At 41.1% G+C, this 23,951-nt stretch overlaps 1 protein-coding gene across 1 annotated transcript in view; it reads right to left on the bottom strand.

The window, feature by feature from the left end:
• The window catches only part of MAML3 (mastermind like transcriptional coactivator 3), a 545,688-nt gene extending 535,653 nt beyond the window's left edge, over positions 1-10,035 (bottom strand). Inside the window, exon 1 of the mRNA XM_074229268.1 lies at positions 8,602-10,035. Coding sequence (XP_074085369.1) covers positions 8,602-9,114 — 513 coding nt within the window. The 5' untranslated portion in view covers positions 9,115-10,035. The remainder of the gene's footprint in view (positions 1-8,601) is intronic.
• Positions 10,036-23,951: the final 13,916 nt, after the last annotated feature.

The raw sequence follows: 23,951 nt of genomic DNA, 5'->3' as shown, positions 1-23,951 counted from the left end.
AGAGGATTTCACCAATTGATTTCCCTAGTTTTCTATGGCATAATGTATATGGGGGGGGAGGAATAAATCACTCCTGAAACAAGAGTGGGATTAATTATCCTAAAACACAAGGCTGTAGGATGGAAGCATAATTGTTAGTTAACCAGCACTTGTTTAGCAGGGAATGAAATATCTCATAGCAGTTAATAAATCTTACAGTTTTAAGATGTATAGAGGACTATGCCTGGCATCTATCCAACTGAGAAAACAGAAAGAGGGCTGACCTTCTGATCAGCTTCACAAGCAACACCTCTTAGGAAAAAATAAAGAAAACCAAGTCTCCATTCCCATTTTTATTCTCCACAAATGGGAGAAACCCTATCAGACAACATCTTTAACTAGAGAGTAATCAAGGAGTACTTTTATTAATGTTCTAAATTCTCAACCTGGTTTCTCCAGGAAATGTTAGTCAATGAAGCATGTGAATCTATTCATTTATTTCAGAGCAGGGGGCAGGCAGAGGCCTGCAAAAATTCACCTCATCTATTAAAAAGTTGGGGAGGGCAATGTACTAAATGATATCTAAGGCTCCTTTCCTATTTCAAATCCCATCATCTCATTCTTCTAGTGGATAGAGTCAAGAAATTTGTTGCTGTTGTTGCTATGTTATACCTTATGAGGTATGTGGTATGATTATTCCCATTTGGTGGATTAATAAACTGAGGCACAGCAATGTTAATCCAAAGTAACAGAGCTGGTGAGTTCCTGAGGCAGAATACAAATTCAGGTCTTCCTCTGCCAAATAATAGAACTAAATAGGTTGGAGACTTTTTAAAAAATGCTTTTGGGAAATTTTAAAAACTCAATTTTAATAGTGATATGAAGTAGAGTTGAGCAATGGATTTGGAATTGGAAGTCTCACTTTCAATCTGTTCCATAACTTATTACCTCTGTGATCTTGGGCAAGTTCTAGTATCTTTCTGGGATTTCTTCATCTGCAGAATGAGAATGTAGTACCAGATAACCTTTAAAGTCTCTTCTAACATTTTTCTATGATCTTCCTAAAGAGTTACACTGTACACCTTCTAAGAATGCATTTCAAAAGATTACAATGTTATTTTTATTAGAAAGATATTGGGGGTGGCTAGGTGGCGCAGTGGATGGGCTATGTGGCACAGTGCATTGGCTAGGTGGCGCAGTGCATAAAGCACCGGTCCTGGAGTCAGGAGTACCTGGGTCCAAATCCAGTCTCAGACACTTAATAATTACCTAGCTATGTGGCCTTGGGCAAGCCACTTAACCTCACTGGCCTAGCAAAAAACCTAAAAAAAAAAAAAAAAAAAAAAAAAGATATACATGTGTAAATAGATACACATGCATGTATATAAATGTATGCAGATAAGTGTGTGCATAATAAATGCTAGCTGACTTACTCATTATTCCTTTCACCCCAAATAGCAAGAGAATAGGAAAATATCTAAGAAAAGGGTGATAGATTGTAAAAATGATTTCTAAAGGGTTTATAATTACAATCCCAATAAGCCAAAAAAATCCTGAATTCTGAGTGAGAATCTTATACTCAGAACCACAGGAAAGGGAAACCATATTAGTTTGTGAAGAACTAACTTTATGAAACATTTTCTTGATGTTTCCTGGATTCATTCCAGGGATGGGTGCCAAATTTTTGGATCAATTGCAATTTTGCCAATACCCTTCCCTGGGCAACTAACTGTTTAATGTTCAAATTATGGGGATAGTAAGATCATCAGGGAAGGGGTTATGTCATATTTAAATGTTTTGCAAATCATTGTGTAATTCATCTGCTACTAAAATGATGAATCCCCAAATGGTCGAATGCATCAGTGTTCTCTTTGATCCATCCATTGATTCAAAGGACAAGCCCCCCATGCCTTCCCATTCTGTACCACTCTTGTTTTGTCTTCCCCTAATTTACTATGGAAGAGCATATTCAACAAGGTGGGGGCTTTCCCTGATTTCTTTTAATATAAAGAACACAAGGTTTGCCTAACAACCAGCAAGCACCTGCCCTCACCAAGTCATCAGTCTATCTTCTATTTTATTCATACATTTCTTGGAGAACCCAGTGAAACAAAGTATTGAATAACAATAATAGTATAAGGAGGCACTGAAAATAACTTTGAGGAAGGTGGTTGAAATGGGACAACTCCCTTCTAAATAATAATTGAGAAACCTTTGCCTGCTGTACATCTATCTGATAGCACCTTTCTAAACTTACCTACCCTGTGTCTGAAAATTATCTCTCCCATCTTCCCAAGTGAATCAAGACTTTGTATTCCCAATACCACCAGCAAGCAAAGTTCCATTAGTGACTATGAATATTTTTTAATGGTATCAGCCAGGCAGTATCATGTAATGGAAAGAAAATTGGCAATGTGGAAAATGGAGGCAGCTGGGTGACAAAGTGGTTGGAGCACTGTATACTTACTAGCTGAGTGATCCTGGGCAAGTCAATTAACTCTGCTTCAGTTTCCCCATCTGTAAAATGTGCTGGAGGAAAAAAAATTGCAAACCAGATTCGGATCTTTGCCAAGAAAATCCCCAAAGAAGTGGTTAAGGAGAATAGGACAAGGGGGCAGCTAGTTGTCACAGTGGATAGAGCACTGACCCTGGAGTCAGGAGAACCAGAGTTCAAATCTGACCTCAGACACTTAATAATTGCCTAGCTGTGTGAGCTTGGGCAGGTCACTTAACCCCATTGCCTTAAATAAATATTTTTTTAATAAAAGATGTTTAAGAAGAGTTGGATATGACTAAAACAAATAAACAATAAAACTTGAAAATGGGATGAGTTCAAATCCTACCTCTGATGCTTATTCCTGGAAAAATCATTTAACTTGCTTAGGTTCAGTTTCTTCATCTGAAAAATCAGAAGGTTGAACTAAATAGCCTTTGAGGTCACTAATTATCTTAACACTTTTTTTTAGAATCAGAGAACTTGGGCTTAAATTCCAGCTTTGTTATTTGCAACCTATGTGACCTTCATGAAGTCACAGTCCCTCTCTAAGAATTAAGATTATTCATCTGTAAAATAAGAAGTTTGAACTAATATCTTTCTAGATTCCTTATTTGACATTAAAGACAGATAATTATATAGTAACTAGAGCACTGGATCTGGATTCAGGAAGACCTGAGTTCAAATCTTACTTTGAACACTTCCTAGCTGTATGATCCTGAGTAGCTAAAACAAACAAAAAAAAAAACCAACTGTATGCCTCAGTTTCCCCATCCATAAAATAGAGATAATAAAAGCACCTACCTTCCAGGACTATTATGAAGGTCAAATGAAATATTTCTAAAGTTCTTTGTCAAACTTGAAGCACTATTATAAATTCTAGTTATTATATCTAAGGTTCTGTTCAATTCTAAATAATAGAAATCAGAGGAATGATCTTTTGATGCCTTTGTAGGGATGTCCTCCCTTATCTCTGGAATTCATTCTCTCCTGACTCTCTTACCTCTGAACTTTCCCAGTTTCCTTCAAAGTACAGCTCAAATACTCCTTGACCTTGACCCCCATCAGACTTCATATATAGGTCCCTCAGACATCTGATGTATGGTACACAGAGCCAGACTAGGAGCCAGCAAATCTGAGTCCAAAAACCTTCCTTGTATGCCTACTAGTTCTGTGATCTTGGCCACACTCTCAATCCCTGAGAGCCTCAGTTTTCTCTTCTTGAAAAGAGGGATAAATCATATAATCCACCAAGGATAACTTATCTTACATGGCCATAGAGAAAAGCACCCACAAACCTGGAAACTATATATATAAATGTGAGGCTGTTTGTCATTGGACTAAAGGCTTGTAAACTGTTCCAGGGAAGAAAACAAGGCTTATACAAACTTTGTTGTCTCTCTCCTGGTATTAAGCACCAGGCTTAATAAATGAAGACTCTGCTTAACTAAAATAGTTTAGATTTTTAATATAGCTTTACAACATATGGTCTTTTTTTTTATTTCACTTCAAAGAAATGAAAAGGATTGAGATATGTCCACCTTGAAACCTCAGCCTTCTCTATCCAATTTATTGAAAGGAGTTCAGGTCATATCAACCTTGACTGTCGTGAAGGCTTGCAGTACACCCAGATCTTTCACTATGGCCCTGAACCAAGACAGATGTCTACCTCCCTAAGCTTACTCTTATCTATAACAAGAAAAAAATAATAAAAACATAACTTTCACTTAATAACCCATTCTAGGAAAAGAAAGAAAAAAACTGACATATAGAACTTATTATAAGAAGTCTAAGGAACTCACCAACATCAAAAAAAGAAAAAAATGTCTATTTTCATAGTTATTAAGCTCTGATTGATGATTGCTTTCATAGGATTCTAGAAAGTCAGCACCAGAAGGCATCTCAGGGTTTAAGTCCTCTTCCCAACCCCTCCATTTAACAGATAAGGAAGCTGAGGCCTGGAAATATGATGTGCCTTACCCAAAGGCTCTCGGCTAGAGAGTTAATGGCAATCTCACTAAAAGGATAAGGTATTCTGCCTTCAAGACCTTTTAGTAGCCTTTAAGTGCCCAACCAAATCTGAAGATCAACTATCTATCCAAAAGCAAGCATAAAAATAAAGGACAAGTTAAGGAAAGTGAAAGTCAGACATCCTTTAAGACTGAAATCTTGAGATTCCAGTTTTCAAGATTTTGTAACTTCTACATTAATTTATGTTCTAGACTTTCAACTGCTAAAGTGATTTTTTAAAAAATATACTAATTAACATCAAATCCCTCTCCCCAGTTTAATATTATAACCTGAAAAGTAGATATCAAGTTGGAAAAACAAATGAAGCCTACCTCCTCAGCAGGTGTCAGTAAAGACGATTACAGCATAATGTTAGGTATGATTAATCAATCAAGTAACAAATATTTATTAAGTGCCTACTATGTCCAAGCTGTTCTGTTAGATGCAGGGATAAAAAAGCATGAAACAAGCCCTACTCACAAGGAGCACTGATTTTTCATAACTATCTTTTTTTGTAACTAATAGAATGGGTTACCTAGCAATGAATGTGATATAGAAGAAAAAAGGCTTGATAAAATTTTATTTTTTTTTAATAGAAAGAGAACTGAAATTTCTGAAGTCATACAAAAGTTTTAAAGAACTATGTACATAAACACTGTGAGAGTATTTAATAACACATACAGTATAGGTTACATCCTATATTGACCTCATCCCCTTTCCAAGGAGACCTGTCAGAGCACAAAAGACAGAAGACAGTCAACTTGGAGCTGTTCCTACAGAGCCCTCAAGGGTAGCTAGATCTTTAATCCATAAACCGGAAATACTGAAAGAAAAAAATGACAGAACAAAGTGGCCTATCTTCAAGCAAGTTTTATCGAACTCTTCTTCCTCTCAATCAGTGTACTAGTTACATCAGGCTATGAAATTGTAATTGGGGATAAAATCTACTCAGATCCGTGAATTTCAATATTAGACAATATTAGAAGATTTGGCTTTTGATTTAGGGATTCTTTTGCCACTTCCCTGCTTCATACCTGTTTTCTCCACTGTAAAAAAAAATAAGGTGTTGATCTCTAAAATTCTTTGAAGATCCTAATGCTGAGAACCTGCCTTTTGTAATGATGCCCCAGTGCGGGGTGGGGGAAGAATAGGATCCCTCAAACCAAAAAAAACTTTCTGGTTACCCATTTTATCTTGGTCCTTTTCATCGAATAAAAGATATTAAAAGGGTACCTGACACAGGTTTGGCTTAGATAGTTGTTAAACTACTTCAGTGACTCAGCGTCCAGTTTTAGAAAGGAGTTGTCAGTCTGTACTGGGGGAGAGTTTCCATAGGGAGAATTCACTAATGAAACCATAGGTCCAGAGGAAAAAGAGAGGGACCATAGGGGTGAGGTGATGCTGGGGAGGGAAACAGTGTTACAATTACAACAGACCAAATCCTTAAAATCTAGAATCCACATCTCAGTAATAGAAATGTATCAAGCAGCTAAATGCTGGAAATATAAAGAGGCCAAAGACGGGACTTGCCCTCAAGGATCTTAAAATCTAATGCACAGAGAGAACCGTGCACAACAAAGGGCTGGATACAGCTGAAGGAGAGAAGGGAGACTTTAAAAACATCTTTCAAATACTGCTTTTTGCAAAAATGAGCAGCCTCAGCAGAGAGAACTAGGATGGGGAACTGTGGACCTGGCTCCAGAAGGTGACATGGAGGGGGGGGGGGCGGAGATAGAAAGTGAAAGAGTAAACAGGAGAAAGGTAAAGATCTATAAACTGAAGCCGTCTTTGTGTACAGGAAAACTACAGTGTGTCAGTGGTTTTCGGCTTCCTGTTTGTAAAAGCGAGAAGCCTTTTCCCAGTGTCTCTCTCTCTTGGCGTCTCAGAGTATACAATCTTCTTCCTGATCCTCCTAGCTGAAGCGCTCTCTCCCGCAGCGCTGGCCCTGGCTCCCTGGCTCCCGGTGTGTTCCCTCCCTCTCTCCTTCGCCCCCAGCCAGACGCGGAGGGTGTTTGGGGGCTTCCCAGTGATTAGGGGGACATTAGTAGTAGCGGGCGTCGCCGTAGCGGCTCGCCACCTCCTAGCTCCCCGGCTCCGAGGTAGGAGGTTGGAGCCGTGGACAAAGCACCACCCCTCTCCCCTCCCAGGCCGTCCAAAGGCTGGAGGTGGGAGGGAGGGAAGGCGCGTGAAGGGGGGAGGAGGAGGAGGAGGAGGAGGAGGGGGAGAAGGTGCTGCTCAGCCGGCCTGCAAAGGATCACGCCGAGGGGAGGAGGGGCTGAGACAGCATCGGAGCCCCGGGAGGAGGAAGAGAGATATCTTTAAGACCGAGATAAACAAATTGCCCCCCTCCCCTTCGCGTGTGGGGTGAGGGGGGAAGAAAAGGAGGGAGGGAGGCAGGCGGGGGGGGGGGGGGGGGAGAAGAGGAGAGACGCGAAGATGGGAGGGGGAGTGAGTGGGAAAAGACAGAAACAATCCTAGCCCTCCCCCTACCCCTTCGGCTCTTTGTCACGGAAATGCCCAAACCTAGCGCCCAACAGAAGCTGACCTCTCCGCCTGCCCCCCCTCCCCTCCATCTCTCCCAACCCCGGAGCGCCAAAGAGAAGATCCTCCCGGGCTGGGCAAGTAGAAAGCAGCCCCCTTCCTCCCCCGGGGGCGGGGGCGCACTAGCCAGCTGTGCCCGACGGCGTCCGGGCGTCCGGGGAGCGAGCTCGGACACAGCACCCTCCCTGTCGGCCCTGGCCACACGCACACGGAGAACGAAGCTGCGAGGGGCTGGGGTGGAGGGGAAATCAATGGTGTTTGGGTTGTAGTGCAAATAAATGCTTTCCCCAGCTGCTCATCAATCCTGAGAAAAGGAGAAGGGAGGGAAGGAAGGAAGAAAGAGAAAAGAGGAGGAGGAAGAGCAGTAGAGAGAAGCCAGGCGAGGACCAGAGCCGGGGAGGCCAAGTCCAGGCGGCCAGGCAGGTTGGAGGCCTCTTCCCTCCGGCTCGGGGGCCGGCACCGCGCGACTTCCTACTTGCTAAGTTATGCAATTGGCAGGCGGACCCCCGCCCCCAGCCCGAGCCTCCGCAGCCCAGCCTCCCACACCTCGCGCTGGCAGCCGCCCGGCGCTTCTCGCCACTTGGGAAGATCCTCGGGGAAAGTTGGAGGGGGGCAGGGGAGAGGTGTGGGATGGTTCCGGAAGCGAAGAGCACAGTCTCGGGAGGGGAAGTTTGCAGGGAAAATGGGAGTGGGCCGGCGGAGTGCGGATCCAGAAGCTGGTAGCCGCGGCTCCCGGGGGAACTTTCCCCTTTACCTGCCGCCGCAGGAGCGGCAGACCCAGTCTTACTTTCCTCCCCGCCCCTTCACCTGCCTTGCCAAGGCAGAGTTTAAAAAGCCTTCCAAGCGGCGTGCACCCACGCCCGCGCGCGCGTTCACACACACACACACTCACACAAAACATACACACACACACCCCACACACTCCATGCGCACATCTCCCCCCACCCCCCAAAAAAAGTTCATTCACAAAACTCTTAAGACTTTGTTAAAACAAAGAAGGAAAGGGAGATGTTTCCCCCCCTCTCCCTTTCTCCTCTTGGGGAGAAAATGGGACCTCCCCAGAATCACAGCATCTATTCCTCCCCCAGCCCAAGCGGATGTGCTCGAAGGGGGGAGGGAGGGCGGGGGGATTAGAGGGGAGAGAAACCAGCCTCGCGAGGTAGAGGAAGAGCTGGGGGGTGGAGAGCTAGGCAAAGGAGGAGGAGCAGACTTTCAACTCCAGATTCATCCTCTTTCAAACTGGTTCTTAGGGAAAGGGGGGGAAAAACTTTTCCAAACAGCTTACTTAGAAGACTCTCCTTGCGGGGTCCTTCTTCCCCTTCTGAACCCCCCCTTTTCCCGTCTCCCCAACCCCACCCCGCGCCCCCTCACATCTGACAACCCTAACAGGTATCACTGCCTTTTCCCAGGAAAAGTTTACTTGCCATCGGTGCGCTTCCCCAGAGCTCCCCTCCTGCCCAAGTCAGCCGCCCCCCCCAACCCCGACGGCCACCCATCGAACCGCGAACGGGCCGCTCCCCTCCCCAGCCCCCCGCGCGAGCCAGTCCGGTGTCCCCCAGCCCCGATGGTCCCCTCACCATGATCAGAGTGTGGTTCCTTTGCTCCGCCGTGGCCGCCTCTGCATCTTGCTGCTGTTTGCTGGGGTGCTGGGGGGGCTGCTTGCTGCCGCCGCCGCCGCCCCCGCCCCCCGATTTTTTGGCCCTTTGCTCCAGGGTCCTCTGATAGAGGCTCACCGTGTCCCTGCGCTCCAGCTCCAGCTGCTCCGCCTGGGCTTGCTGGTACCTGTTCTCGCAGTTGACATGGTGCCGCCTGCAGCCCTCGATGCGCTGCCTCAGCCGCTCCACCACGGTGCTGTGCTTGGGGACGCTCCCCGGGCCGCCGCCGCCGCCGCCGCCGCTGCCCCCGGGGCCGCCGCCGCCGCCGCCGCCGCCACCGCCAGCATGGTGATTGTTACTGGGTGTAGCGGGCGTACTACTGGCAGTATTATTCACACCGATACCGGCCCCGCCGAGGCTGCTGTTCAGGTTACTGTTCATGCAAATACTACTGCCATTCGCGGTGGCAGCGGCGGGGGCTGCGAAATCCCCCATCCTGCTCCCCGTGCACACTATTTTGGAAGAACTTTTTGTATCCACCCCCCTATCAGCCTCCTCCTTGGGTCCAGGATTAAAATAGTTTTAAGTGGAACGCGGGGGAGCACACAAGCACATGGATGGAAACACCGATCCAGAGCCGGAGGGGAGGGAGAAGGGGGGGGGATACTTGAGGGGGGGTTGTTGTTGCTGCTGTTTCCTTTTTTTTAAACTGTAACGCTCCCCCCAAAAAAAATAATATTGAAGAAGGTGTGATCAGAGACACCTATCAACAAAAACAATCAAACAAACTGAAGAGTAGCAAATCGGGTTGCAACTCAGCGGGAGATCCGTTCCTTCCCTCACTTCTTTTTATAATCCATTATTTTCTAATAAATTCCAGGAGATTTCCGGTGGTTGGCAAGCATTTTCTCCCCTATATTCGGGAGAAGGAAGAACCCCCCCCCACACACACACATACATATACACACACATACACACACCACACACACTCGCACACAGCCAGTGGCACCCCGGGCAGACACACAATACACACACTCGCTCTACACTCACAGCATCAAAAGACAGCGAGCTTTCTTATTGCATTTTCCTTCCACAAAAAAGTTTTGGTGTTTATGCCGCCCCGTGTTCTCAAAGTACTTTGGCTGCTCGGTTGCATTTCACAGGAACCTAAATATCAAATCCTCCGGGTTGGGGGGAAGTAAACATAGGAACAATCCCGGGGGGGGGATTGCAAAAGTAGATCGGTGAAGTCCTTTGGAAAAAAAAATACAAAAACCCAACAACAGGCCGAGCTGATAAGAGCCCCCAAGGCTTGGTTGGCTTCTGCTGCTGCTGCTGCTGCTGTTGCTGCTGCTGCTGCTGCTGCTGCTGCTGCGGCTGCGGCTGCTCCTCCTGCCACCATCACAATGATCAAGTGCTCTCCTCCTCCTCCTCATCCTCCTCCTCCTCCTCTCTCTCCTCCACCTCCTCCTCCTCCTCCATGCCAGCGGAGTGATATCAGGACAAGAGAGCTCAGTAAACACAGCAGCAGCGGCAGCGGGAGCGGCAGCAGCCCGGAGATGGTAGTGGCAGCAGCAGCCCGGCTGGGCAGCAGCAGCGACGGCGGCGGCGGCGGCGGCGGCGGCGGCGGCGGCCGCGGGGGCGAAGAAGCAGCCGCCGCGCGAGGCCGGGGGACCGAACCCCGGGACAAGGAGCAAAACCCGGCCCGGACTCTCTCCCGGCAGGAGTGGGGGAAGGCACACACCAATCCTTCTCCGGCTCCCTCTCCCCTCACCCCCTCCCCACGCCCCCAACCCCTACAACTGCCCTCTGAGAATGGGAAGCCGCAGCTGCCAGGAAAAAAAAATGAAAAAAAAGAAAGATCCTGAGGGATCTCGGGAATGAATCAACTTTTGACCTGTGAACGTATGTGTATGTATGTGTGTGTGTGTGTGTGCGTGGGGAAGGGGGGGGTGACTCGTTCGCGTGTGCGTGTGCGTGTTCGTGCGCGTGCGCGCGTGTGCTGGAGCTCTGGGGCTTGATTTCCTGATTCCAAGTGAGATCTGAGGCAGGCTCAAATTGTTTGTGATACGTTTATGCATTATCTTGCAGGACTGTGCATGACCAGGCAGAAACATTGGGCTTATCCGTGTGAGTGTGGGGGTCGGGGGAGGTGGAGGTGAAGGAGTAAACTGTCTTTTGGATTCTTTTTAAGGTCCCTGGCAACCTAGACTCCCATGTTTAACCAACCGATGTATGGCCACTTAAAGAAAGTCAGACAGAGACTGGAAAACTGGAACCCAGACGAGAAACTTGGAGATCCAAGAAACTTGACTCTCGTTGAATTCGCCACATGTTATCATTTGTTGTTATTAAGGCAATTATTTTCCCCCCTTGCCCTTAGAATATGTTTTAAACCAAACAAGCAGGGACTTGGAGGTGAGACTAACAGCACATTGGAACAGACTGTTTTGAACAGTAGGTGCTAATGACAGCAGTAATTAAGGGTCCTTCCCAAATCAAGTGGAAAGATCGCAGATTTCATGGAAGAGGAGAGCTACAGGAAAAACACAGCATTTCACAGTTTATCAGGACCAAAACAAAAACAAGCTAGCCCACACGGGCTTACTTTATGGATGGCTAGATTTATTTTATTTAAACGTCTCCATAATAGCTACAATTAACATGGGATGGATCCCATCCAGAAAGCAATGTCAACTATCTTTAAAAAATAAATTGCTGAAAAAGCATCCTTGCAGGTAAACATTGAGTTTCTTCAAGGAGAGGATTAGTTTGAAGGACTAGAAAGAGCATCCTAGAACCTGGACCTAACTCATTTCAAGAGCATTATCCGAGTTAAATATTTTACTTTGGCAAGGCAAGTACTGTTTTCCTTACACTCAACAAGCATCGGATGCTTGGCTTTAAAATGAGATGTCAACAAATAAGGTATTCCACATTATTTTGATAAGGCTAACAGACATATTCTTTTAGGGTAAAAATACACCCCAGTTTTCTTAAATAGCTGGAAATAAAGGAACTTTGGATCTCATGCATTAGTCATGAGATCTGATTTAAACCATCTTCATTTCTTGGCATTGCAGATTAGCATAGGATGCTATTTCTAACCTCATAATGTCAGCGATAAGGAACTGTTTCCCCCCCATTCATTAATCAGGTCTATAATATGAAATCTATCTTTTACATAGGCTGCCTTACAAAGTACAGATCATAACAATACTGATTAGAGTGGTGTGAAAATATCTCTAAATTGTGAATCAAAATGTTAGAAATGACTTCTCCAGGAGTTTTCATACTTTCAGGGAGAAAAATAGGGTTGCATATTAGACTTTACAGTGTAATAGAAAGGGAGCCTGGAATTAGAAGATTTTTGGTTCTAAATCCTGCCTCCAGAGTTTATAGCTGTGTTACAGACCAGAAGCAAGTTATTTCATCTCTGAACCTCAATTTTCTCATGGGTTAACTGATGATCAGAGGCAACATGATATAGTGGGTATAGTGCCAAGACTTGGATCAGAAAGACTTGGGTTCAGATCTTGGTCACTGTCTTGAATAACAATTTAGTGTGATCTCACCCAGACAACACATTAGGATTTATCAACTAAGTCGTGAACAAGTTGGGGACAAGCTCTGTATTTAGTGGAAGAATTTCTCACACCAGGAATTCCCTGGGTGCCTCACTTATCCCACTATTATTGGATCAAGACATTATCCTTGTGATGAATGAAAAACAACATTGGTATTTGTAGTGCCAGCCTCACAGGAAGGTTGTCCCATGATCAAATAATATATGTAAATTGCTTTGTAAATCTTGAAATAAATGTCAGCTATCCTTATTTTCAATGTTACCATCCTTTATGCCTCATCCTAAGAATCAAACTGAGATGAATTTCTTTGTGAATCTTCAGTACATATTCATTCTTTCAACAAGTGTCAAGCACCTACTAAGTGGTAGACACTGTTAGGTATGAAGACTATAGACACAAAAGTGAAAAGTGAAACAATGTCTACAATAAACTTATATTCCAATGAGGGAAAGATATAAACAGAGAAAATACTAAGTAATTTCAAGCAACTAGTTACGAAAGCAGTGGGGCTTGGACTGGACTGAACTCTGAAGAAAGGGATTCTACAAGGAAGAAGTGAATGAAGAAGGTGTACATTAGGTGGGGGAGGGGTACAGCATATACACAAAACCTTGTAATATACAAAAAAAATATGATCATATGGTCATAAGAACAAGATTAAACAGTCTTTTCCCCCCTTACATGCAAAAAATAATTCAGCAATCCAAGAAGTATATAACCTTGGTATAAAGGCAATTTCAAATTTCCTCAATTGGGGCTGGGGTATTGTATGTATATGTGATTTCATTAGTGAAGTAAACTACTGCTGTAGATTGATAACAGTTCTGCATTTTATAGTCTTACAAAATTGCCTGTGGCATAGAGATAAAATGACTTTCAGTACACATACAGTATATATCAATAGAGTGATTTAAACTTGGTTCTTCTGACTGTTCTTAATTCACTATATATACTGCCCCCTCTTAATTCCCATCTTTACTTTATTATTTTCCCCCCTGGAGTCAGGAAGATCTGAGTTAAATCTACCCTCAGACACTTGACACTAGCTATGTGACCTTGGGCAAGTCACTTAACCCAGAATGCCTACATCCAGGGCCATCTCTAGTCTTCCTGATCCCATTTATGGCCAATGGACTTAAATGGTTCTGGAGGAGAATTGAGGCTGGTGACTTAGTATGACACTGATGTCGTGTTCTTCTTCAAGAGCGAAGGACAAATGTCATCACTTCCCTTCCAGAACCTAGAAATCTAAACAGTCTAGAAAGGCATTGAGTTCAATCATCCTAAACAATATTGGCTTGGCATCCTGAGAATTCAGATTTAACTCCTCAATGGTTCATACAATTTGCCAATAATGGTTGACCATTGACAATTGCTAGAGATCTGGCTGCTTACTTTCCCATGACCAAAAGTGTATGCTTCTAATTCAAAATTGTCCAAAGGATGAATGTAGAAAACCACCTTTGCATGTAATTGGAAAAGAAAACAAATAAAAATGTTTAGATTTGTATGCTTCTGAGAAGAACTTCAAAGGACTAGAGCCAAAGGAAAGGGAAAATATGCTTCCAACTTCATCCACTAGAACCCAACATAGGTTCATGGATCATTGACCACAAATTCATGGTAATGTCAGTGCATATGTCTGTGTCTATTTAAAAGTATCTACTGATGTGATCAGTTGCCCCCTACATGTTCACCTGAGTTCCAATACAAACTTTTCTGTGTGACTTCATCCTTTTAGACCTCTGATTTCTCACCTTTAAGATGCAGGAACCATACTAATCAGAAGGAACCAAGCTTCTTTCTAGCTCAAAATCTATGATCTCATGTCTTCCCAGTCAGAAAATAAAAACAGAAGCCACAAGCTTCAAGAATGAGGAATGAGAGACAAAAAACAAAAACCAAAAAACCCAACTCATTAGAAAGCCTATGTGTTAGACCAAAGGACTAGAGGGATCATATATGTATTTCTGTCGCTCCTCTCTTCTACACTAGGGGGCAGCAAGCCTGAAGTCAAAACAGGGGTGCATAAAGGGAAAACCATCTGGGACAATCACTTAGCACAAGATGCAGAGTTTAAGGGCTCTTATGATCATTTGTCCCTCATTTTATAAAATCATGAACTGAATTCCACCCATTTAGGTGACAAGACTTGTCCAAGACAAATAGGAATAGAAATATATTTCTAGTATAAATACTAGGAATATTAATAATACTTGTTAATAAATGTAATCAATAGTAGTTAATAATAAGCATTATTATTATGTATCATTATGGTTCCCAATAGTTTTATTTTTTATAATACTTTAAGATTTGCAAAATGTTTTTAAAATAATATTTTATTCTAACTTGGGAGATAGATATTATAATCTTATCCCATTTTATAGGTAAGGAAACTGAAGCAGATAGAGGTTAAATGACATGCCCAGAGGAAAACAGCTAGATTTTAACTGAATCCAGGTCTTAGATTTTATCTATGTAACTGCTTTACCACCTAACAACCTCACACTTACTGGGTTGAGATTTTAACACAGATCTTCTGACTTCAAATCCAGGATTTGTTCTGAATCCTCAGAAAACTTACTCAGTATTCATGATTTTTAACTGTGGGATCTAAGAAGAAAAAAAGACAAATGTAATAACTGCACCCAAGTCCTATCAATGATATCTTTGTGGATGGTCAGCCTGGGGTGAATATTTCCTCATGGTAAATCTCTTAGGACTTTAGTGAATGACTACTTCACAAGAACTTGCATTTCATTTTTTGGCAGATATTTAATTATGTTTAGACACCACCAATTAACCAGATTTTTATTTGTCAAACAGGCACCATAGGAAAAGCCTCTTGGATCTCAGGTTGGTTTAGATCTGAATCCTTCTATCTTCCTCTCAATTTTTTTCTTTTCCATGTTCTTCATCCACTTCCCTTCATGGAACCTAAAAGCACTAAACAGTATTTGCTACTGTACATTGCTACTATTTTCAGTAAAACAAATGAAGGCTTAAAATAACCATCACAACAGCATTTGTAAGAGAGGCAGAATGGATTAATGGATAGGAAGTAGGAAAGACTGAGTTAGACTTCTCCCAGAGTATCTGTGTAATACTGGGCAAACCACTTCATCTATTTGTATCTTATCCAGCTCCCTTTAGAGAAGGTGCTGACTTATACCAGTAGAGTTTCCTCATACACATATTCAATTCCTATGCCACTGAAATCATAGATACAATTCATATCCCTTAATCTTTATGGCATTTCTGGAGCACCTTAAACTTTGCAAAGTATTTTGCATAGGTTATCTCATTTTATCTTCAATACAATCCTGTGAAATAGGTGATATTATTATCCCCATTTTACAGATAAGGAAACTGAGGCTGAAAAGGTTAAATGATTGGTCCAGCCTTATACAGTCAGTAGCTGAGGCAGAATTCCAAACTTTGAGTCCACTGAGGTGTCATAGCAGACATATCAGACATATCAGAGGTGTCAAACACTCTAATCAGACTTCACAGTGCTATCCAAATCAAATGAAAAGGTAATTGGGAAATATTTAATAAAATAAAAATGTAAGGGGAAACTATTGCTATTTGTCCTTCATTCTTAAAGACAATGACATGACGTTGAATTTGAGTGGAGGGGGGTTACGTTAAGTCACCAGCCTCATTTTCTCCTCCAGAGTCATCTTAGTCCAATGGCCAGATAGAAATCAAGATGACTGGAGATGGTCATGGATAGGAGGCAATCAGGATTAAGTAACTTACCCCAGGATACACAGTTAGTAAATGTCAAGTATCTGAGTTGAAATTTGAACTCAGGTCCTCCTGACTCCCCACCTGGTGCTCTATCCACTTTACCATCTATAAAAATATAAAGAAACATGTTAATATGTGATGTTCTAAATTTATCCGTCCCCACTAGGATCCTTTTGTATGGTTCAATGGCCCCTGTTTCTATCTAAGTTTAATATCACTGCTCTATAGCACCTATCAAACTTCCTCTCTCTTAGAACTATTCAAAAGTGAATTTTGCTTGTTCCTCCTCCCTAGAGGGAGGTCTTCAAGAAAAAATTAGATGAGTCTTAGCTATGGCTTTGAACTGCACTAAGATTTTTGGGACACCCTGTAGATTACACCTTGTCTTAGAAAACAGTCCAAATAATGGGAAAAAACTTTTTTTCTTAGCTATGTATACACAGCTGAACTACTTTCATGTTCTTGGTTTTAAAACAGCTTTTAACCCAGTGATATGTATTTAGAAGAATGAAAATGGGTTAGACAGTTCTGAAATATTTAATAAGCAAATATATATACCTTGGCCCCCTTTCATTTTTGTAAAAACTGTGAACTCCATGAAACTTTGTAAAGGAAAAAGTAAAGCAAATATTGAGAGGAAAATAAAACAAATACCTAAAAAAAAAGTGGTGGGTGTCAGGGTTGAGGGTGTGGAAGGAGGGTGCTTTTATTTGGATTATGATGAATTCTAGGGACCTTTCCATTTCTGAGATTCTATGATTGGATTGGACCACATTCTTGAGAGACAAGGAGAAGGATTTAAAAGACAATAGGAAAAACATTCAACAATTACAGATGAACTGCTTCCCCATCTCTGGAAATCTTTAAGAAGAGGTTGAGATGACAGTGGGGAAAGGAAGAAAGAAGCTCTGTAGAAGAAATACCTATTCAGGTAGATATTAATAAATGCTTGTTCATTCATTTATTCATCCATTCATTCAAAACAATCCTGTTAGGTAGATAGTGCAAGGTTTATTAATGCCATATGCAGATTAGAAAACTGAGGCTCAAAAACATATCATAAAGTGGCAGAGTAAAGCCTTGATCTGAGGTTTTCTATTTCTAGATTCCATGCTCTACCATCTTTTCTTTTTCAACACCTCAGTAATTCATTTTAGCTGATTCCATGCCAAAGTTTAAGGACAGCCTGAAATAATTTTAATCAATTAAATTTAAATATGTGCCAGGCACTGTGTTGGGTGCTGGGGATCTACAGACAAAAATGAAATGAAATGATTGAGTTGGATCACATTCTTGAGAAGCAGGGAGAAGGATTTTAAAAATAATAGGAAAAACATTCAACAATTACAGATTCAACTGTTTCCCCCATCTCATTCTACAGACATCAGTGTTTGGAGAAGCTCTAAATGGTCATGCCTAAACCAGGGTATTGTCCTACCTTAGGCTGCCTTCAGCATCTACTTCTAAATCTTACTAAACATAAATGCCTTAGTTTTCCTTTGATAATGTTTATCTTCCTTCAAAGCACATGTCCCTTTAAAAACAGAGATACAATCTCCTTGAGTGTAAGGACTATCTCATTTTCTATCTTGGTCTTGCTAATATCGCCCACAGTATCTGGCATATACAAGGCATTTAATAAATGTTTCTTGATGCTTAGTACAGGTCTATGTTTAGCATGGTTATGCATGGAAAGCCTATATTAGATTGCTTTCTATCCGGGAGAAGGGAGGGGAGGGAGGGAGAAAAATGTAAAAGTCAAAGGTTTGTCAAAAAAATGATAGTTGTAAATTAGTATTGTATGTAGTTAGAAAAATAAATAAATAAAATATTTAAATAAATAAAAACTAAATGTTTGCTGATTAGTTATTGATGCAGTGAATCTTGGGCATAGAGGAATATTGTAGTTGAAAACAAATTTTGTAATCTTTTTCAGCATTTGACCTTTGACACTGGCCATGCACTCACCAGTGCATCAAGTTAGATACTCATATGAGAGATGGTATGACATGTTAAATAGAGTAAGGGTTTATCCTACAGCCATACCTCCTATAGCAGTCTCTCCAATACAAGACCTGGACCACTTCCAAAATGCCACCCCTCCTATGGATCCTTTGCGGACTATTTAAGGAGGAACTGGAGCATTTTTCAGTCGTTCTTACCTCCCTTATCTCTCCAACTTCTAATGTGCAAGTTAATCAGCCAGTGGCCTTCCTGGGCTGAGCCAAAACCAGATGACCTTTAAGGAACTCTTAGCTATCTCTCAGTTTCTTTTGTGTTGGAGTGACTTTTTAATAAATCTGCATTTTCTTTTACAACTGCACTCCAGGGTCACAGTCAGGAAATTATCAAATCCTCCTATAACATTACATGTCCTTTATTATCATTTTCTTAGTCCTCTCCCACTTGAAATTATTTTGTATATACTTAACTGTATATGCATCATATCTTTTAGTAGAATATAAGTTCTTCTAGAGCAGGAGAAATTTCATTTTTGTCTGTAGATCCCCAACACCCAACATAGTGCCTGGCACATATTTAAATTCAATTGATTAAATTAAAATTAAATTAAATTAAAAATATTTCAGGCTGTCCTTAAACTTTGGCATGGAGTCAGCTAAAGTTAGTTACTGAGGTGATGAAAAAGAAAAGATAGTAGAGCATGGAGTCTAGAAACAGAAAACCTTGGATCAAGGCTTTACTCTGCCACTTCATGATATGCTTTTGAACTTCAGTTTTCTAATCTGCATATGGCAATAATAAACCTTGTACCATCTACCTAACAGGGTTGTTTTGAATGAATGGATGAATAGATTAATGCAAAAGCATTTATGAAGAATTGTCATATGTCAGATACTATGCCAAGCTAGAGATACAAATATAAAAAACAAGATGGTTCTTGCCCTTCAGAAGTTTGCAGTCTAGTAGGGGAAAATGGTACTAAATGGGGTGGGATAACCAGAGTGGGATTGTTAATGGTAAAGGAGATAATAAAGATGTGTTGGAACTGTAGTACCATTGATTGACAAAAAAAAAAATCCCCCCTAGGTAATCTCAGGTTGATTATTGTTTACAGAGGAATGGGTGGAAAAGGGTGGGTAATGTGTGTGGCAGGATATGGAGATGACCAGAGTAGTGGGACTGGGCTAGACTAGTTATAGTGCATAAGAAACCCTGGGGACTTTAAGGTAGAAGTGGTGGGTCAGAGGTGGAGACTGAATCATGGAATGAAGATCACTGGAGAGGAGAATAATGGTTGTAATACACTATTAAAACAACTTCTCTTTCTCCTCCTCCTCCTCCCTTCTTCTTCTTCTTCTTCTTTTTCCTCCTCTCCTCCTCCTCCTCCTCCTTCATTTCTCATTGTTTGTCTAACCCATCCTTTGTCTGGGTCACATTCTGAAGGAGCACGTTCCCCTAGACCCAGACACTACTAGATTAATCTTGTGGATGAATTTCCCCTTCTCTTCGTTGTCCTATTTTTCCTATTACAGAGAAAGGTATTGAGGCCCAGGCAAGGAAAATGAATTGCCCAATGTCACAAACGCAAGTAATAGAGCTAGGATTTGAATGCTTGGGTACATTGCCTCTAAATCCAGAGATCTTTCTGTGATTGCTGTTGTTTAGTTCTGTCCCATTTGGGGTTTTCTTGGTAAAGACACTAGAGTGATTTACCATTTTCTTCTCCAGTTCATTTTACAAATGAGGAAACTGAGGCAAACAGTATTAAATTACTTGCCCAGGGTTACCCAGATAGCCAGATTTGAATTCAGGAAGAGGAGTCTTCCCAATTCCAGGCCTTACATTCTAACCACTGAGACACAGAGTCCTGATCTGGTAGCTGCTTTCTGTAATACTTGACTGTTGTTTACACAGCCTTTCCAGAGCTGTTCCTTGGTATTACTGAGCTTATATTGCTTCCCTCAGGAGTACTTTAACAGTTACCACTTTAACACCATTAAAGCCAATAATGCTTAGTTCCTCCACTCCCACCCCCATCTCTCTGGGAGCTAAACTATATAAAGGTCTCTACTCCCCCCAGTTCATATGACCTATCATATCAAATGGACAATGCTGTGGTCAGTGACCATGTACCACAGACTGACCTGCTTATTAACTGACTGATGGAGTGAGTGAATGGACACTTTGCCCTTAAATATCAGGGGAGTAGCATCCTAGTAAGCAAAATAGAATTTTAAGTTGAAGTTGAATCCTTTACAAATCAAGAGCCAAAGAGCTTTAAATCCCTTAATTGTCAGTTTACAGCATCTGGAAGAAGAATTTATCCATTCTAAGGACTAGAACTCAGTTTTCTAGTTTGTGCTGTGAATTTTTATGAAAGAAAACTTCATCATTTATAGGAGAAACCACTCTAATTATGTGTCAGTACCAAAGGACAGAAGGGTACTGCAGGAGATCAGGAGCCTTTCCTTGATGAAGATCAGAAAGCAGTGCAATGACCACCTTGGAAGTATCAAACTTTTCAGACCCCAGAACTAGCTCTGAAAATTGCATCACAAAAAAGGCTTGAAGCTTGGGATGATGCCTCCTCACTCTTAGGTGATTAGAACCATACTTAACATAAAGTTCAAAGTCAAAAAATAGGCTGGAAAAATAAACAACAACAAAAAAGAACCTGACCTGAAAAAGTTACCATAGTATCAGGGAAGACCAAGACATAAACTCAGAAAAAAGACAACAATGTATAAACAGTTACAAAGAAAAAGCTTCAAGAAATGCTAGTTGGATTCAAACTCACCAAGAATTCTGGAAAAGTTGAAGAGATGAGTGGTAGAAAAAAATGAGAAAAGTAATGAGAGTGATAGAAGAAAATTATAAAAAAAAGAATTGCTCCTGTTGCTACTATTGTTGTTTGTCCTTCATCCTTCATTTTTAAAGAGGACAAATAAATTATGGGTGAGGTCTTGACTTGCCTCAACCTCACTCTCTCAGAGGGTCATAGATGTTCAGTGGCGAGAGAGAAGACAGGTCAGGACAACTGTTAGTGGCCTGAGTTGCAGTAGATGACCTTTATATTTTCAATTATCATACCAAGCTCTAAGAGTTCTTCAGTACCTGCTTCAACTTCCAACCATCATACGATTGAAACAAATTGTTCTTATCTGCACACTTTCCCAGGAGAAGTCTTCACTTGGTTGGGAGTAGGCATTTTCCTAAATCACCAACAGGTTTGCAGCTTTTGTGCTACTTGGTTTCGCTTTTCTACAAAGACAGATTTACTGAGGTGTGGGTAATACATGTGCTATATTTCATAGAGCCACAGGTAAAAGTGAGGTGACAGGTGAGTGAGCAGTATTTTTTTTTGCAAAGGGCTCAGCAAGCCCTCACATCAGAAGTGCTAGTCCTCCCTGAAGACCCCATTCATCTTGAAAGAGAATTAACAACTTGTTGATGATAATAATAATAATGATGTCAATGATGATGATAAGAAGAAGAAGAAGCACAAGTACAAAAAATACTAAAGAAAATATCACCCTAAAAAACACAATTGGCCTAATGGTAAAAGAAATACAAAAACTTACTGAAGAAAAGAATTCCTTAAAAAAGTAGAATAGGTCAAATGAAAAGAGAGGTACAAAATTTCACTGAAGAAAATAATTCCTTAAAAATTAGAATTGGGCAAGTAGAAGCTAATGAGTCCATGAGACATTAAGAAACAAAACAACTGAAAGAAGAAAATGTAAAATATCACACTGGAAAAAATTGACCTGGAAAATAGATTAAGAAGGGATAAGGTAAAAATTATTAGACTACCTGAAAGTCATGACTAAAAAAAGAGCCTATACATCATATTACAAGAAATTTTCAAGGAAAGCTTCTCTAATATAGATACAGAAGGTAAAACAGAATTTGAAAGAATCCATCAACTCCCTCCTGAAATGAAAATGAAAATCCAGGAATATTATAGTCAAATTTCAGAGTTCCCAGGCTGAAGAGAAAGAACTTTCAGCAGTCAGGAAGAAGTAATTCAAATATTCAAATATTGTGGAGCCACAATCAGGATCACACAAGATTTAGCACCTTCCATGTTGAAGGAGCAGAGGACTTGGAATATGAAATTCCAGAAAGCAAAGGATCTAGGATTACATCCAAGAATAAATCTACCCAGCCAACCTGACTAATCCATCAGGGGAAGAAATGAATGTTCAATGAAATAGAGGACTTTCAAGTATTCCTGAAGAAAAGGTAAACATGAAAGAATAATCATAAAGAATTCAAAAAAGTTAAACTGTTTGCATTCCAATATGGGAAGATGATTCTTATCATTCCTAAGAACTTTATCATTACTAGAGCAGTTAAAAGAAGTTTACAAAGACAGAAGACATGGATGTCAGTCAATTATGTTAGAATAATCCCCCCCCCCAAAAAAAAATGAAGGGAGAATGCATTGGGAGAAGGGAGAATGGAGAGGTAGAAAAGGGAAAAGATTCTCACAAAAGACACACACAAGAAAGAGCTTATACAATGGAGGGGAAGAAGGAAGAGGGGAAGAAGGAAGAGGTTAACAGGCATCAGAATTGGGTCAAATAAATATATTATATATATATTTATATATATATACACACATTCAGTTTTGTATAGAAAAAGGATTAAAAGAACAGAGAGGCAAATGATAAAAGTGAGGGCCAATTAAAGGATACAGTGGTTTGAAGCAAAAGAGACATTGAAGAGGGTCAGGAGAGAGGGAGAGAGAAACAGAGAGATAGAAACAGAGAGAGACACACACAGCGAAAGAATCAGACGGAATGAAGGAATACACAGTAATCAAAACTGTGACTGTGAATGGGATAAGCTCATCCATAAAACAGAAGGGGATACCATAGTGGATTAGAAACCAGAATCCAACAACATACTGTTTATAAGAGGCACACTTGAAATAGAAAGACACACACTGAATTAAAACAAGGTGTTGGAGCAGAACTTAATATGCTTCAGTTGAAGTAAAAATAAAGAAGAGGTAGTCATCATGATCTCAGGTGAAGCAAAAGCAAAAATAGATTTAATTAAAAGAGATAATCATGAAAACTATTTTGCTAAAAGATACCATAGATAATGAGGTAATATAAAAAAATCACACAAGTGTGATAAAGGTCTCATTTCTCAAATATATGCAGAATATAGAAGTACATGAAATTTATAAAAAAAAAAAAGTCATTCTCTAATTGATAAATGGTCAAAATATGAACAGGTACTTTTAAGGAAAAAAATCAAAGCTATCTATAATCACATGAAAAAATGTTCCAAACCACTATTGAATGTGGTTGTTCAATAATGTCTGATTATTTGTGACCCCATTTGGGGTTTTCTTGACAAAGTTTCAAGACTGGTTTGCCATTTCCTTCTACAATTCATTTAACAGATGAAGAAACTGAGACAAACAGGATTAAGCGTTGGGTCCGTAGTCATATAGTAAGTGTCTGAGATCAGATTTGAACTCAAGAAGATGTTTTTGTGATTCCAGACCCAGCACTATTCACTGTGCCATCTTAACTGCCAAGATTTGTTTCTAATTACTCATTAATACATATAAATACAAATCATTCCTCTGCCTAATTCTTAATGCCCCTTAATGCTTCTATTCCTATAATCTGTCCCTATTTTCTAACTACTTCCACAATGGTGAGCATTTGGTGGGGAATATTTCTGTTAAATCTTTCTCCATCCTGTAGCATTCCAATCATTGGATAATTTCTCTGTCCCAGTAGACTCTGCAGAATCCACAAAATGATAAGCAAAGGAGAACTTAATTCTCTTTGAAGAGATTAGGTGAAAAGAAAAGAGTTATCAAAGAAGGAAAAATTCTAAGCAAGTAGAGGCAGAGAAATCATGGCTGAGTTTGCAAGGGAATCAGGATAATCCAGGAGGGATTAAAACAGTAGCTCTCCACCCCGTAAAGCAGGGCTGTCCAAAATATGGTCCATGGTCACATGCAGCCTGCAGTGCGATTTTATGCAGTTGGCCTATGTGTAT

The sequence above is a fragment of the Macrotis lagotis genome, chromosome 3, assembly GCF_037893015.1.
Source record: "Macrotis lagotis isolate mMagLag1 chromosome 3, bilby.v1.9.chrom.fasta, whole genome shotgun sequence".
Lineage (NCBI taxonomy): Eukaryota > Metazoa > Chordata > Mammalia > Peramelemorphia > Peramelidae > Macrotis > Macrotis lagotis.
This window is presented reverse-complemented; position numbering and strand designations above follow the sequence as displayed.